At 46.3% G+C, this 17,521-nt stretch overlaps 1 protein-coding gene across 3 annotated transcripts in view; it reads left to right on the top strand.

The window, feature by feature from the left end:
• The first annotated feature begins 4,376 nt into the window (after positions 1 to 4,376).
• PRKCA (protein kinase C alpha) overlaps positions 4,377 to 17,521 on the top strand; it is a 184,741-nt gene continuing 171,596 nt past the window's right edge. The window contains exons 1-2 of one of the 3 annotated variants that reach the window (XM_033138875.1): positions 4,377 to 4,760; positions 14,902 to 14,933. In XM_033138875.1, coding sequence (XP_032994766.1) covers positions 4,588 to 4,760; positions 14,902 to 14,933 — 205 coding nt within the window. In that variant the 5' untranslated portion in view covers positions 4,377 to 4,587. The remainder of the gene's footprint in view (positions 4,761 to 14,901; positions 14,934 to 17,521) is intronic. The other 2 variants (XM_033138873.1, XM_033138874.1) reach the window with 2 other exon arrangements.

The following is a 17,521-nucleotide window of genomic DNA, read 5'->3' as shown; positions in this document are numbered from 1 at the left end:
AAGCAAATGTTTAAAGATTATTTTTTTAAAACAATTTGTTACATATAATTTGCTACATCATTATAATTGCACAGGGACTATAATAGAACACCCACATAATATACTTAACTTCATATAATACAACCACTGACTGGGTTACTTTAATAGGGTAAAATTACAATTCCTGCCCCCTGTTAGTGGTTCATATTTTAATAAAGTGCTGATTTCCCCCTTTAATCTGAATTTTAATTGTTTTTGCTAATATGTCCTGAAGTGATAATGAATAGGTATGATTTAGCCAAATTATAGAGAGTGAAGAATGTGTGAACATGTGAAGAAATATAAGCACTATGCGAATTATATGCTTAGTCCGAAGAGTGAATTTGCTCAGGACCACAGCAGGAAAGAAAAGGGTTCAGTTCACCCCTCCATGCCTGCTGTGAACATCATAATTATCAGCCACCCTCAGCTGATTTTACCTGTAGGCTTTTTTTTTTTTTAAAGGAGTCCAGGGCACTGAACAACAAAACAGCCGTGCAATACAAATTAAAAGGAATTAAAAGCAATTGGAAACATCTGAAAACAATAGAATAAGGGCAAAATCTGGCTGTAAGTCCAAGTGGAAAAGGGGCAGGTGTCTGGCAGGGTGAGGTGGTGGCCTCAGGCAGCGGGGGGTGGAGGGGCAGAAGTAGCAGGGAGGTAAAGGAGCGTCTCCACCCCCATCTTCAACCCGGACACTGAGGTCCAGCTCCAAGGGCCTTCTGGCGGTTCCCTCACTGCAAGAAGGGAAGTTACAGGGAACCAGGCAGAGGGCCTTCTCTGTGGTGGCGCCTGCCCTGTTGAATACCCTCCCATCAGATGTCAAAGAAATAAACAACTATCTGACGTTTAGAAGACATCTGAAGGCAGCCTTGTTTAGGGAAGTTTTTAATGACTGATGTTTTAATTCATTTTTAATCTTTTGTTGGAAGCCACCCAGAGTGGCTGGGGAAACCCAGCCAGATGGGCGGGGTATAAATAATAAATTATTATTATTATTAATTATTATTAATTATTATTATTGGCAGGGCTACATGTGTGTGCACCATGTGGCCCCAGGTGAAGTATGCTGTCCTAACACAAATGTTGAAATAAGATTCGACTGCCAGTCCAGTTGGAACTGGAACTGTAAGTGGAAATGGGGAGGACCAACTCGTTATTTCCTGCAGGCAGCAAAATGGGTGGGAAATTGCATTTGACTCTGTAATCCTTTGTGGCTGCTGTGTGAGGCAATAGGTACAACAGCATCCTGTCCTCTTTTCTTTTACTAAACAGTTTTCTGACTCAACCGTTTTCTGCACAGCATGACACCCACTTTGGGTAGACCTACTGAGAGGTTCCAGATAGGCACTATGCACTCATCCTTTTCACATCACAGTAATTGCACGGGACTTAATATTATTGGGAATAATCCAATGTCACTTTTATAGTTCCATCAATACAAGCATTTAAACTTGCTAGACTCCCCCTCCTCTGGCACACTGTTCTTGGATGTCTCCTGACCCCCTAAGCTAATTTTGAGGAGTGCTGGGAGTTAGGGAGGAGCCCCATTGCTCAAATAGAAGTCCTTGCACAGGGCTACCGCTGATGGGATTTATTAGGTCATTATGCCCTGGCTTGAACATGCCTGGACCCTGAGTTCATCATCTGACACCCTTCTCCAAGTACCTCTTGTGAAATACATTTGGAGAGGGGGTGACCAAGGAGAGCGCCTTTTCAATTGCATCCTCAGCAAGGCCTATGTGGTATGGACATTAACATCTTTTGGATGTCGGGTTAAGTTGCATCTCTTCTCCCTGGCTTTGAAGGGATTATAATAATCATGTTTATTGCTGTTTGTGTGTATGGGGTGTGCTGTTTTATTGTTAAACTTGATGGTTGCTTTTAAAATTTGTCTATGAGTCATCTAGAGATGTTTTATATTAGGCAACAAATAAATCAAAACAACTCCCCCAACACACACTTTGACTACTAAGTCTAACAGTTGCATTGCAGTTTAACAAATGACATGGTTTGCCAGAGTAGGGTTACATGGTTACATATGTCCCTGCAGAGGCTTCCTTGCTACACGCAGTCTTGAAATAATCATTCCTTTGTAGCCTTTTGAATTGGCTGGAATATGTGTGTGGCTGCAGGGTGTGTGTTTATGTACAGTGCTCACAATAGTTTAGCTGGTTTGCAAATGTGCCCACTGGCCAGAAAAGCCTGATGATCTGTGTTAAATAAAAGGAAAATACTTTACAACAGTGGGGATAACAAGTCATTGGAATAGGAAAAAGCATCCACTTAAAAAAAAAAAGTCCTTACGGATCTTTGCTATGATGGATGCAAAGACACCCACCCCCCCAACTGCTGCTGCTGTTTCCCAGCTTATCTGGATGTTGTTACACTACAACTCCCATCAGCCCTACCCAACTTTGTTAATATTCTGGCGGGGGATGATGGTGGTAGTTCAAGATTCAAGAACATCTGGGGGAGGAACTACGGTAGGTTGGGGGGGGTGGGCTTCTGCTGTCTATTATTTACAAGCATTATATTTTGCCGCCATCAATAAAATAATGATGATGATAATGGTAATAAAAAATTATTTCTTGTACACACAGCTGATCAAACTGGGTTGCCCCAGCCACTCTGGGCGGCTTCTAACAAGAATACAAAAGAACAAACCCAAGAGACCCTAGGAGCCAACTCCTGGGGGCTGAGGTATACATGCCCCTCTAAATTATTTGAGGGGCAGACCCGCCCCACACCAAAGTTGAGGAGCATTGCCATTCAAATACTGTAGTGTGTGCGCGCACCATATCTTGTAATGAATTGTGCAGGGTGGGGCTTACCTGGGCCACCCAAATATTTCATTCAATTTGGCACCCATGCGAGAAGCCCCTCCAAGGAGGAGCGTGAAGAACGGGGATTCCATTCGCGGAGTCTCCTGGGTGAGACTCGCGGCTGCCCTTGTCGACCCAGCGGACTGTTTGCAGTCCCGGCCTGTTTGTTGAGGAGCGGCTTGTCAGTCCCGCTGCGGCGGCTCCTACGCCCAGAGACCTTTCTAGAGACTTGAGGGACGCGGGAGCAGCAGGGTTTTTAGCCGCCTTCGCCTTTAAACTCGGAAAGAGAAACGGTGGCCCATGTGCGTGTGTGAAGGACAAGAAGGCGCAGTACTCCGGCTGCTGCCAGGCACACTTGCCTTTTCTCCCATCCCTTACGTTCGCCTCTGCCCTGAAGGCGGGAGTCCCTCGTCAAGTCCCTGAAGGCGGGAGTCCCTCGTCAAGTCCCCGCAGCCCAGTGAGGGGCCGCCGCCTGGTCGTGTGAAGCAACAGGTTCCCGCGCGCCGGGCGGAGGCCGAGCGCTGTTCTCGGCGCCGCGCTCAGCAGCAAAGCTGAAGGCAGCTTTGGCCGTGTCACCTCCGAGGAACCGCTCCTTGTGCCCCGGCTGGCAGCATATCCGGGCATCGCGAGGCGCAGAGGGGTCTCCCCGCAGTCTCGGAAGCGAGGAGCGGAGCTCGTGCGCCAACTAGGCTTTGGCTTGTGCCTCGCTCACGTGAGGCGACGCTTCCTTGCCCGACTCGGTGTGGCAACAGGTATTGTACATGGTGATGTGGTCCGCGCAACGTGAAAGAAAAAAGCCCAGTCCCTCGTGGCCGGGGCTGCAGGCACGAGGACACGAGTTGGCCAAGGACAGTTCGCAGTCCACCCCGCGGATTTCTCTCCCCTCCCCAACTGGCTGGCAAACAATCCCAAACGGAACCGGCTGGAAGCGATGCGTTCCTCCGGGAAGCCGTGGTGGCACCTTTTGGGCCAGATCAGCGCGCTGAGGAGCCGGGAGGATAGTCGATAAATGGGCAGGGCGGCGGGCCCATTTCTTTTGAGTGCCTTTGAAAGTGAGGGAATAAGAGTTCGGCGGGTGACTTCCCACCCCCCTACACATGTGGCAAAAAGTATATCAAGCGCCACGTCGACGCCCACACACGCAAGCGCGCACGCTCGCGTTATTTTGAAAAACTGAAGCGATCCGAGGTGCGGCTGCTTGCGCGCCGAATGCAACAGGTGATGAGCAGGGCACTCACTCGCAGAGAGAGGCGCCGCGCGAGGCAATGAAGAGGGCCCTTTTCGGCGCGCGCCTTCGTCCTTCCCCACCCCTCCTCTTCTCCCCCCCCCCGGAGTTGGGGGAGTCGCCCACACGCCGCCTTGTTGCCCTAGAGACGGGCTTCCCCGGCTCCCGCTCTGTCTCTCCGGCGCTCGCTCGCCCTCCCCCTTCTGGTGGCCCCTCCCCCCGCCGCCGGGGGTCCAGTGAGCGCGCGGGCGGGCGGAGCCGTCGGGGGCTGGCCCGGGGAAAGGGATCCTCCCCCCCGCCTCCCTGCTGCGCGTGGCTCAGACGTCAGGAGGAGCCCGAGCGGGCAGGAGGCAGCGCCCATCCCCGCCGCTGCCAGAGTGTCGGCGGCTGTCGGACGGGGCAGAGGGAGAGAAGTGGGAGGGAAGGAGGCGCTTCCTGGCTGAGGCGAAGTCAAAAGTCGACGCGGCGCGGCAAGCAAGGAAGGAAAGAAAGAAGGAGCGAGCGGGGGGCGCACGCGCCATGGCCGACGTCTTCCCCAACCCGGAGCCCGGCGCGGGTCCCGACGTGGCGCGGCGCTTCGCCCGCAAAGGGGCCCTCCGGCAGAAGAACGTGCACGAGGTCCGGGACCACAAATTCATCGCGCGCTTCTTCAAGCAGCCCACCTTCTGCAGCCACTGCACCGACTTCATCTGGTAAGGAGCGAGCGCGGCCTCAACCCCCACCCCCCACCCCAACCCCCCGCCCGAGAACCGGGCGCTGCTGTGCGGTGGCTGCAGAGGGGGAGCTCCGGCGGCGCTCCCTCACCGCCTTGCCTTTCCTCCAGCCGGGAGCCTCGCAGTCTTCCACTCCCAGAGAGGCGGGCGGGCGGGTAGGCAGGCTGCCTGGCTCTCTCCCCGTGCCGCCTCAGCGCTGTTAGTCATCTCCTTCCCTTCGGCAGACTTCGCAGGTGAAGGACTTGGGGCAGAAAGAGACACACACACATTCTCTCCACCGCCAGGAGGAAGCGCTTGAGGTTCGCCGTCTCTCCGGGGGCTCGGTCGGTTCGATGAGACCCCAGCGCACTCCTTCCCCGCTGACAGGAGCTCTTTCCCCCGCCCCATGCAGTTGCATGCAGGGGAGGTGTCTCTCCTCCTTACTTCCCTCCTACGGAAAGGAGAGGGAAAGAGGGAGGCACCACCCCTGTGTGGGGTGGTTCATGTGGCGCTGCATTTTTCATCGGGGCACACATACCCTTCTGGGCCAGGCTGACCCAATGGACTCAGTTTTCCTGCACTTCACCAACTTGCCAGGAAGGATCTTTCTACTTTGAGGCTCTTGGGGGGATGTAGTGCGGCAGGCACCCTTTTCACGTGGAAAGAGAGCTGCCTCCCTCCCACCCCACAAATATGCCAACCCATTTATCCACATCTGGGGGGAAAACAACACACCAGTCCTTATGTCCATTTCACCGCTCTGCTGACCACACCTGGAAATTTTTTTAGTGTCTTTAGATAGCCCTTCTGTACCACAGGTGTGCATGCTCCTCTTGACAGGCACCCCATAGAAGCCCATTTGATTTCATACAGTAAAAGACTTCCACCCCCACGCAGTACTGTGCTCTCAGAACCAAAAACTTATCTTATGACGCAACCCATTTTGCTGGGATCCTGGAATTACACTCTTTTTTTAAAGGGAAGGCTCTGCAGCCCCCTTCTTCTCAGCTGCCACACTCTTGCGCTGAAGAGAGAGCCACACCAGCTGTATCCTCCAGAGGAAGCTGGTTGCATCCAGAACTCCATTCATCTCTCCCACTGATAGGAAAGCAACTCCAATATGAGTCTTCCTATGCAGACCAGCACACACTTCTTGGTCCTTGAGCTGGCTTCCTTCTGAAACAGTCTCACCCTGCCCACCTCCGCACACTTAAAATCCATTTGCACTGATGCAGATGCAGACCAGGCTCTACACCACCGGTGATGGGAAATGGTTGGCTGTCAGGTTTTGTTACAGAGCAACTCCCATAATCTCTGGCCATTGGCCATGCTGTTTGGAGTTCCCCTTCTTTTCCAAGTTGTTTTGGGAAGTGCAGATTTTCTCACTCTGCAGCAGCTATTAGAGACACAGAAACCTTGTCTTCCGCATCTCCTTGTTGTATCCATGAGATCCTGGTTTTAGTTCCTGGCACCTCCAGGTAGCACTTGGGATGTCGCCTGCTTGAGCTCTTAGAGGGCTGCTGCCAGTTAGTGTGGACAGTATTGAGCTGGATGGATCATGAGTCTAACTGCGTAGGGCTCCTCTTTTGCTATTTCACTATTTCGTGTGAGATTCTTTCCCACTGTTGCACCACGATAAGTACTCTTCTGTCCTTCACCTCCCACCCCAGATCAGGAAGTCAAGGAACTGGTGTTAACTGGGGAGCAACACTGTCATAGCTTGGATTGCACACTGTATAACTCTCCCAACATCATAGCAAAAACATCTGGAGTGAGATTTGTCATCCCCATGCTGAAAGTGTTATATGCAAACAAAACCAACAACATCTGCTTAAGGGATCGTTCTAAATACCATTCAGCTGCATAGAGTGTCAGACTAGGACCTTGGGAGTTCAGGGTTCAAATCCCCACTTTGCCATGGAGCTAACTGGGTGATTTTGGGTCAGTCGCTGCTTCTCAGTGGGGATTAGTTGAAGAGGAGAATCGTGTACTCCGTATTGAGCTGCTTGGACAAAAAGATGGGATATACCCTATTTTTCCATGTATAAGACTAGGTTTCCCCCTAAAATATAATGTCAAAAATTAGGGCGACGTCCTATACATGGATAAATCTCCCTCCCATTTTCTTAAATCAGAGTCCTTCAAAATAGGGTGCGTCTTATACATGGGGGCATCTTATAGACGGAAAAATACGGTCAGTGCAACAACAGCAATAATGATAATGAAGAAGAAGAAGATGATGATAAATAAAAACAGATGCAATACACCCTCTTCCTCCATCACCCTCAACGGTCCTTTTTCTATGTCTCATCTTTGCAACAGGACTTTTTGGAGTTTCCTCTTTCCAGACACCAAGTTTCTTTGTTGCACAGACCATAGATACAAGATTTTGTATCTTACTATAGGACGTAGGGACACGGGTGGCGCTGTGGGTTAAACCACACAGCCTAGGGCTTACCGATCAGAAGGTCGGCGGTTCGAATCCCCGCGACGGGCTGAGCTCCCGTTGTTCGGTTCCTGCTCCTGCCAACCTAGCAGTTCAAAAGCACGAAGTGCAAGTAAACAAATAGGTAACGCTCCAGCGTGAAGGTAAACGGTGTTTTCGTGCACTGCTCTGGTTCGCCAGAAGCGGCTTAGTCATGCTGGCCACATGACCCGGAAGCTGTACGCTGTGAGATGAGCACCCGGAAGCTGTGAGATGAGCACCACAACCCCAGAGTCGTCCGCGACTGGACCTAACGGTCAGGGGTCCCTTTACCTTTACCTTCACCTATAGGATGTTGTAGGATGCTGCCTTATACCGACTTAGACCAATGGTCTATCTAGCTCAGTGTTGTCCATGCTGTCTGATAGCAGCTCTCCAGGGATTCAGGCAGATTTCTCTCCCAATCCTACCTGGAGATTGAATCTGGTGCCCTCTGCATGCAGAACAGATGCTCCACCACTGAGCGACAGCACCGCTCCAAACCCCCTGCTTCTTTTCCCCTTGTCACTACTTTGCTGACATGATACAATAAGGAAGAAAATCTTATACATTGTTGTACTCGGCTACTGCACCAGCTTTATCTAGCGAGACTTCCAACTGCATTTCACTTGAGATAAAAGAGAACCCTTCTTCAAATTTATTAAACTCACTGATGGAAATTCCCTGTAGTGATGCTGTGGGCTATCAGTTGCCTTGTGTATTGTTCTATTTGGCTGTGTTAGCATCTTCCTTTAGGTAGAGGCTTAACTGAGTTTCTGCCCCCTAACATAAATTCTGGCTACTCCTATGGATAGAGGCTTCCTTTTCCAAGCATCCTCTCCAACCCACCTTACCCCCTGTTGTCTGTTGAAGTACAATTTTCTACCACCCTACTGCACCCCAAAGTTTACTGTACATGCTTATCTCTTTTCTATTGTGTGCAATAAATTTATTGATTTTAAAGGCACGAACCACGGAGGATCCAACCCTTGCAATCTAATTATTTTCTGTAGCTGATCTCTTGCCTGCCCTTTTGGCCAGTCTGCACTCAAGACATTCAGTTGGATCTCCCAACATTTTTATTTTTATTTACTTAAAAGCTTCTGAAGTGAGTAGGGTGGGGAGAGATTTTGAATTAGGTCAGAGCAGTAGTGCTGGAATGACTTCAGCTCTTTCCCCATGCTGTTTTCCCCATGCTATCCCATCCTGAAGCAGAGTCGAGGGGAAAGCACAATACCTGTATTATTTCCCTGAATGGTCAAATAGCAGCTTTCTGTATGTGTTGACTGTAGATCAGGTGTGTGGAAATAATGGTTTTCCCCTGCCATGCCATTGCCCCAATCAAATTCACAGTCCTCCAAAGTAAAAATTTAAAATATCTGCAGATCTACTCATGGAGCTCCTATTTTCATATGTAGTTTGGCTCTTCCTTACCTAGCTGACAAGTTACAGGTAGGTAGCAGTGTTGGTCTGCCATAGTCAAAACAAAATAAAAAATAAAAAAATTCCTTCCAGTAGCACCTTAGAGACCAACTAAGTTTGTTCTTGGTATGAGCTTTCGTGTGCATGCACACTTCTTCAGAAAGCTCATACCAAGAATGCATGCACACGAAAGCTCATACCAAGAACAAACTTAGTTGGTCTCTAAGCTGCTACTTTATTTTTTATTTTGTTCTAGCCGACAAGGAAATTGTTGTACATAAATTTCCACCCAGGGGAGTTCTTTTCTGCTACAACCCTACTCTCTAGAAGTTTTACTTTTTGTATGTTACACTTATTCATTTCTCTACTACCTGTTGTAATCCAACCTGAGTCAATGTACAAGTTAAAATGATTTAAAAAACAACAACAGCACAGTAACATTTTCAACACTAGAGGTGGTATCCAGCAAAGTACTTCTCCTAGCATAAGGACTTTGGGCTGTGCCACAGAACTTCCCTTCTCTCCTTATGTGCCCCCCCCCCCTAAATCAGTCTCTGGTTTTCCTAACATTAAACTCCAGAAAAGGCTGGTATGCACAGATAGGCTTTTAAGAAGTGCTAAAATACATTTGCAGTTGTCAGAGCTCTGGGGGGAGGCAATTCTGTAAGAAGGGGGTTACCAACTGAGAAGGCCCTTCACGCTATTTGCCCAACCCAGCCAAACTCTGCAGTTGAGCAGAATGTTCAGATGGCAGTAGGGAGAGAGAGAATGGCTCTTGCAGGTATCCTGGTCGGCAGACATCAAAATCTTGAACTTAGCCCTGTAGTTTATGGGTAGCCCATGCAGTTCCTTTAGTAGTGGTGTAATATGTGTGTGGTAGGATACTCCACTGAGTAACCTTGTTACAAGGTTGCAGCATTCTGCAGCAGCCCTTGCTTTGGTACCAACCTCAAGCAAAGTCCAAGATGATGGAGCAGATTCACGCTATCCAGTCTAGAGGATTGTTCAGAGCGGCCAGGCTACCCCGATCTGGAAACAGACATTGTAGGTGTACCTGCCAAAGGTGGCATTCACTTATAGCTACCACTGCCACCTGAACTTCTGCGGATAAATACGAATCAAAGACTACACCCAAACTGTGCTATTACCTGTTTCTGGACCCAGAAGCCACCCATCTCCCCATAGGACCTCCCAATGCCAGGACTGAATTTCAGTTTTTGGCCCTCATCTAGCCTCTTCCTGCACCCATACACTTGTTCAGGAGCTGCCACAAGATGCCAGCGAACTCATAACAGCATATATTCTCTTTAAACACAGCATAAGTTATCCTATTCATTTAGTTTTTCTTTCTCCTATTCCATTTTAGCACTTGGGTTATGTCATGTACACCATGCTTGCATGCAGCTGTTCCACTTAACCTTGATTCTGTAACCACTTTGTGCATATAAACATTTGTGTGCATGCTGCCCTTCCTCTTACACAGCCCTGCCACTTTACAAACTCTTACGATTCTGCAGTTGCTTAGGACGAGATTGCTTGGATCTCTTGCACCGAGTTTGGTATTTCCCTTTTTTGTGTTTCCTGTTGCTGCCTCTGGTGGGCAAGGGGATTTGAAAATACCTTGCAGATTGCACCTCTTAGATGTGCATACTCATAAATAAGATTTATGCGCATAGCCAATATGGAGGAAACTAATAAAAACCACTCAGGAGCCACAAGGGGATAAAAGCAGTGCTTTCTTTCCTCTAGACAATGCCAGGCTGTTACAATACGAGCTAGCTGAAGTGGTGTTGTATATCGTTTGCATGCACATATCTGGCTGTGGTTTAGATTGTGAATGGTTGTGCACCTTTAATCCATGGGCTCATCTTGAATGAAGGAAAGCGAGTGTTCATGTTGTCTTATTGTGAATTGCTTACACTCAAATACAGCCATTTTATTTGCATGCTGCAACTTATTTGTCTGAGAGCCCTTGGTATGGACTGGATACTCAGCCATTCCCATAGTATCAGCTACGTATGAGAGAACCTTAGGACTTCTGGGTGTCAGGTCTATCCTCACAGGCAACCCTCCCTTTTACTCGCATTCAACATGTGTGTGACTGTGTATACGTGCATCACGCCGAGCCCGAAGTGAATTTAAACATGGCTAAAATGGCCCCAGATGAAGAAGAGTTTGGATCTGATATCCCGCTTTATCACTACCCTAAGGAGTCTCAAAGCAGCTAACATTCTCCTTTCCCTTCCTCCCCCACAACAAACACTCTGTGAAGTGAGTGGGGCTGAGAGACTTCAGAGAGAAGTGTGACTAGCCCAAGGTCACCAAGCAGCTGCATGTGGAGGAGCAGGGACACGAACCTGGTTCACCAGATTACTGGTCCACCGCTCTTGACCACTACACCACACTGGCTCGAAGGTGCAAAGAAGCCAGAAAAAGTGCAGGAACAGTACCTAGCAATCCAACAGGCTTTCACAATTGCAATCCCAAGAGCCCTTTCACCAACCATTGAGGCCTGTGGAGAGTTTGAGTTTGAGGTTGGGAGAGAGGGGTTATGTTGGAGTTTGGAGGAGTTTTTGCAGGGTTTTTTTTTTTAAGCCATTATTTGAGATGGCACCTAAATGCACAGCATCATCATCTTCCTCAGGGGATGACAAACAAACACAAGAGGCTGCAAGTGGTGCCCACGCTGGAGGAGGAATGGGAAGTTGTAGCCTGTTCAGCAGGCAGCATGAGCATGTGTGCTGTGGCATGCAAGTTTGGCAGGAAAGAATCCAGCTTAAGTGCTGTTAAGGTATGGGAGAAGAAAATCCGGGTATAGGAGGCAGCTAGTGCAAGGTCCCCAGCCACGTGCAGGATGAGACCCAGCCTGGTAAAATCAGCCCCGAGTGCTCACTGGAAGGACAGATCTTGAAGTTGTGGCTCTAGCACTTTGGCCACCTCATGGGAAGAGAAGACTCCTTGGAAAAGACCCTGATGTTGGGAAAGATTGAGGGCACAAGGAGAAGGGGACGACAGAGGATGAGATGGTTGGACAGTGTTCTCGAAGCTACCAACATGAGTCTGATCAAACTGCGGGAGGCAGTGGAAGACAGGAGTGCCTGGCATGCTCTGGTCCATGGGGTCACGAAGAGTCGGACACGACTAAACGACTAAAAAACAACAACAAAATGGTAGGGAATACATTTTAAAAGAAGTGTGCATTCTGAAGAAGTGTGCATGCACACGAAAGCTCATACCAAGAACAAACTTAGTTGGTCTCTAAGGTGCTACTGCAAGGAATTTTTTATTTTATTTTGTTTTGACTATGGCAGACCAACACGATTACCTACCTGTAACTTAATTATAGAGTGCATTTCAATGGGAAAACATATCCTGTGGCTAGCAGGCAACAAGAAAAGTTGTGTGCTACTGCCTTTTCCAGCTAGGAAGGATTTTTGATATTCTTCAGAGACAGCATGCAGTAACCTTTTTCTGCTTCAGAGATAAAATATAGGTGCCTTTTTAATGAGAGTCTGGGAAACTTCAGAAAAAATGTGAATTGTAAATACAAAATTTAGGTAGCTGTTCTCTAAAGGGGCAGCACTGTTAACATCATCGTCACCCAATCAGGTTTTTTTTTTAAAAAAGGTTGCATTTCCCCCATATGTATGTAAGCAGAACCTAAGCTTTAAAAAATGTTTAATTGTAGAGTGTTTGCAGTGAGAGAGAACGAGAAAGAGCCTAGTGGAGGAACCACCACTTTTTGGTCCCCTTCAATGAAGGATCAGGAAAAAGTCTGTACCACTCAACTTCAGTGTGGTGTAGTGGTTAAGAGCGGTAGACTCGTTATCTGGGGAACCGGGTTCGCATCTGCACTCCTCCACATGCAGCTGCTGGGTGACCTTGGGCTAGTCACACTTCTTTGAAGTCTCTCAGCCCCACTCACCTCACAGAGTGTTTGTTGTGGGGGAGGAAGGGAAAGGAGATTGTTTGCCGCTTTGAGACTCCTTCGGGTAGTGAAAAGCGGGATATCAAATCCAAACTCTTCTTCTTCTTCTTCTTCTTCTTCTTCTTCTTCTTCTTCTTCTTCAGTGTATTACCAACACACACACACACACACACACAGAGAGAGAGAGAGAGAGAGAGAGAGATTGCAGCCTTTACCCTTTCCTGCTTTGCTTCTATGTTTTCAATACAGTAAGCCCGCAATTTACACAGGGGTAACATTCCAGGGATAGCACCTAAAGCCAAAATTGCGTATAGTCAAAACACATTGGGTGCAATAAAGGGTGGGATTGCCAAATTATTTTTTTCTGTACACCTGGCCCCTTTCCTTTCCATTTTATTTATTTGCCAAGTTCGTAAAACTGAATTAGCACAAGTTAAATGTGTGTAGGCTGCAAGTGTACTGCACTTATCTTTAACTGTGTTAAAAATCAATAAATCAGAGATAAAGTAATCTGTTATGTGGCATCGTTTGATTACTCATTTTATTTAGAAGTTAGTTCTGTCAAGTATAGAAACTTTTAAGAACACAAAAAGGGATGCTCTGATTACGTATTAGTAACTTTCAGTGGCATCAGTTTAGTTGATAATTTAGCATTATTGCTTATATTGCATTTGACCTCAGCAATCCGGCTATCTTGAGGCAGTTGCAGCAGTGTTTTTTTTTTAAAGTGGCATGTATTTTTAAAAAATGGTGGTTAAAATAAACACCCGTCAATATCAGGATGGTTTTCACACACAACTTTGTTAAGCTTTGTTTGAATTCCTCTGTGTGTTTAATTTTATTCCCACAGATTTGTGCATATAAACAAAGTAAAAGTGTATGTGTGTTTGAAGTCTCCACTTCACTGTGGAAAAAATGTGTGTGTGTGTGTGTGTGCCATCCTACAGTGTTGCAGGCTGCTCCTTGCAAGTAGATTTGAGTAGTACTATAAACTAAGTATGAGGAAAGTATTTGTATATGAGCCCCTTAATGTAGGTTCCCCCACCCCCACCCCCGGGAATGCATGTTAGCAAAATAAATAACAGAGGTTCATGTGTTTTGTCAAACTGGTAGAAATTCCGTCTGTCTTGCATCCTTAGATATAAGGCCAAGCTTTCTTTTTTGTGAGTGTGTATGTGTTAATTTTTCACTTAGATCCTCTTAAAAGAAGAAAAAGCAGTAACCACAACAAAGGGGGTAGGGGGACTCTCAAGGCCATCCAGGTTTTTTTTTAATTTTTTATTAAGGATTTTCTTGTTTTACAAAGGTATATGCAATGTCTCTCTCGTATTTTTCCATGTAACATTTTGACACATCAGTTTCGTTTGTTGGGACATTAGGAAGAAAAGGGGGGAGGTGGGCGGGGTGGAAAGATGGGTGGGGTGGGGTGGCAATGTTTCGACTTTACATAATATATGTAGGGTTTGGTGTCAGCGTCATTTGTGCAGGTTCTCTGTTGTTCGCTTGTGCTCCTTTGGTGGAGAGAGAGGTCCCATCCAGACAGTTTTGAGAAGGTGAATACAATGGTACCTCGAGTTACAAACACCTCAGGTTACAAACTCTTCTGCTAACCTGGAAGAGTTACCTCGAGTTGAGAACTTTGCCCCAGGATGAGAACGGAAATCATGTGCCGGCAGCGCGGCAGCAGCAAGAGGCCCCCATTAGCGAAAGCACGCCTCTAGTTAAGTACAGTTTCAGGTTAAGAACAGACCTCCGGAACGAATTAAATTCGTAACTAGAGGTACCACTGTAACTAGAATCTTGCAGTTCCAGTATGCTCACTGAATCCAAGAAATCCTGGGAGATTAGGTGTTTTGGCCCACTTGCTAACAACTGTATCTCACTTGCCAGTTTATCACACACCCCACCTGATATTCTCCTGCATCATAAGTATATTTTGGACATTAAAACAAGCCAAGACAATTTATTCCTTTATTAGTTGTGTTGCTGCATACAAGGTTGTGGGCTGCATCTATCAAGAGCCATAATAGTATTAACGATATGAGCCCTTACATTGTGAATACAATTCATAAATTATATCAGTAGGTAATCTTTGCAAGTTAATTGTTCAGAATTTTTTTTGGGGGGGGGTTTGAGTGTAAAGAGGCTGAGAGCAGAACCCTGTAGAGGTCTACTCAGAAGTAAGCGCTATTAAACTCAGTTGGACTTACTCAATAAGCAGAAGTTAAGAAAACTTATTCCTTTGACGGGAAATAATATTGCTGTTGCATATTACGTCAACAAAAAAAAAGCTAACTTCGTCTTTCTCTCTCTTTCTCCTTGCCTAGGGGGTTTGGCAAACAAGGATTTCAGTGTCAAGGTAAGTAAGTAATACTGGCTTCCATTTCTGCTTTAATCATGAAATCTAGGTGAAATATACCTCCAAAAGGAATTAATTATGCTAGAAAGAAAGAAAAAGTATTAAATTATCTAAAAGGATGTGTATTATTTAATCATTTATTATCTCATGAACTGTGAATCATGCACAGAAGAGTTTCATTTCAGCAGAGTTTCCTAAAATTAAATGTCATGTAATCTGCATATAGAGCACTCTTTAATTTTTCATGAAAAGAATCTTTGTGGTTTATTTTTGTAGAGAACATTTTTCTTGTCGGGAGCTGCTGTCTCTGTGTGGGTGTTCTGAATAGTGGATTCGCTCTCCATTGGGCTGCCTTTAATGCTCTCTAATCCATCTTTTCTCTCCCTTAGTAATTTACATGGGTTTCATGAATACATTTAGGTGGACCTTTGGTCTTTATTTTAATCTGTTTATTCAACTGAATGGAGCAAAATACAGTAAACATTTTTATTGTGAATGAACTTCAATTCAATGTCAATTGTTCAGTGTTAAAATTTTGGGACAGGAAGTAACTTTATTTACACGAATTGCCTTATTGGCCATAATATGACTGTATTTTTGTTCAGTGCTTATTTTTCACTAAACTGTAGGATACATACAGAACACGAAACCCACAAAGCTGCCTTATGTGAAATTGAACTATTGGTCTCCCTAACCCAGCATAGTCTATGTTGAGACGACATCTCTCCAGTTACTCAGAGGAGATGCACAGCTCCCCGATATTCTTTTGATTGGATATGCCCAGGATTAAACCTGGGACCTTCTGCATGGAAAGCCCTACAACTGAAATTTCCCCTTTCCTCATATTCTTAGGTCCATAGCTTGATTTTCTAAGGTCTGTAGGTTGATCACCATTTCAGTTTATCCCACAGGAATCAATATATTTCTCACTTCAGCAACCTCCCTTGTCATAATTCATCAGCGTTCTTGTATATGTTGTGTTTTCCCACCATGGAGACAGGTTTGATTAAGTGAGAATAGCATTTGGTCTGATGATTTCATAGATTTTAGGGCAGCTGACAGTGGCAGCTGGTGAATTTTGGAGTTGATGTGACACTTGCAGGTTAAAAAACCTGTTGTCTTTTGATCTGCTTATACACCATATAGGCATTTTTTTTTTGCTAGCATGGCTGGGAGATACACACGAGCATGGTGGCTGAGAGTATGTGCTGGGACAACTCTAGTCCAAATTGTACATCAGCCATGTATCCACTGGGTGACCTAACACAGCAAACTCTCACCCCCCCTGTACCTGTTTGCAGGAGAAGGATGAAGAGTACCAACCTTTAGAGATAATGTATGTGAAACACTTTGAATTCCTTGAAAACTGTATCAGTGCTGTGTTGTATTTTCTATATACTAGCCCAAAATTTGCAAAGATCAAGCTTCTACCCTCCAAATGCCCTGTACAGTCATACTTCTAGATACGATCGCCGCGGGTTGCGTTCATCACGGGATACGAACATGCCGAACCCAGAAGTAACCCGTTCTGGTACTTCCGGGTTCGGCGGTTCGCGCATGTGCAGAAGCACCAAATCGCACTTTGCGCATGTGCAGAAGGCCGAATCGTGCCACGCACATGCGCAGACGCGGCACTTCAGGTTGCGCACTGCTCATGTTTTGAACGGGGCTCCGGAACAGATCCCGTTCGCAACCAGAGGTGCCACTGTAATGGGAGCATACTGATAGCCACAACCTACCTGGTGTTCTTTAGTTTTTCCAGGGATACTAAAATGTGAATACGTGGCCTCCAACCTCCCTTCAAAGCTGCCCCTAAGCATGGTGACCACAAGACCAGAGTGTGTGCTTGAAGCTGTCTTACGTTTTACAGACACACCAATAGGAAACTCAAGGAATGCAAGAATCTAGAGTGAAAAGCAAGCAGGAGCTAAGGTTTTAAAAATTACATAGTTTCCTCCTGTTTTGATACTGGTTTTGCTGAAGGGGATTAATGCTGCTATATGGACTCTTCTCAAGATGGGCTATGGTGGTCTTCCAGAACCTGGTGCCCTCCAGGTATTTCAGACTGCAGCTCCGGTCACCCCTGACCATTGGCCATGCTGGCTGGAGCCCAACAATACTTGGAGATTAACGGGTTACAGAAGGCTAGCTTTTATTTGGCTTTATGGTTGAGTTGTGGTGCTGTGCCCAGACCAGAAATGACCAAGGATTCCACCTTTGTATTGGTCTTAAAAAACAACAATAACCATCTATTTTTCTTGAACATTAAAATTTTGAATTTGAGTCTGTAATGGAGGAAAAACTCTTGCGTTAATTACAGGGTTGGCTTGTGCTGACAATCTGCTGAATTGTAGTTGTATTATAAAACTGAAATATGAACCTGCTTGCCATTAAGTTCATTCTTCAGGTGTTTAATTTCAGAAAGATGGGTTGCTTCTGTATGTGTTAACTTTGCTGTTAACATTGACATATTTAGGAATGTGCAAATGACCATTTAAAGATGCAGTATTTTACAATGCACGTGCCTCGATTTCTGTCATTGTCCATGATTGATAGTAGCTTGGAATATTCATGAAGACTTTCTGATA

This window comes from Lacerta agilis, chromosome 2, assembly GCF_009819535.1.
Source record: "Lacerta agilis isolate rLacAgi1 chromosome 2, rLacAgi1.pri, whole genome shotgun sequence".
NCBI classification, from domain to species: Eukaryota; Metazoa; Chordata; class Lepidosauria; order Squamata; family Lacertidae; genus Lacerta; species Lacerta agilis.
This window is presented reverse-complemented; position numbering and strand designations above follow the sequence as displayed.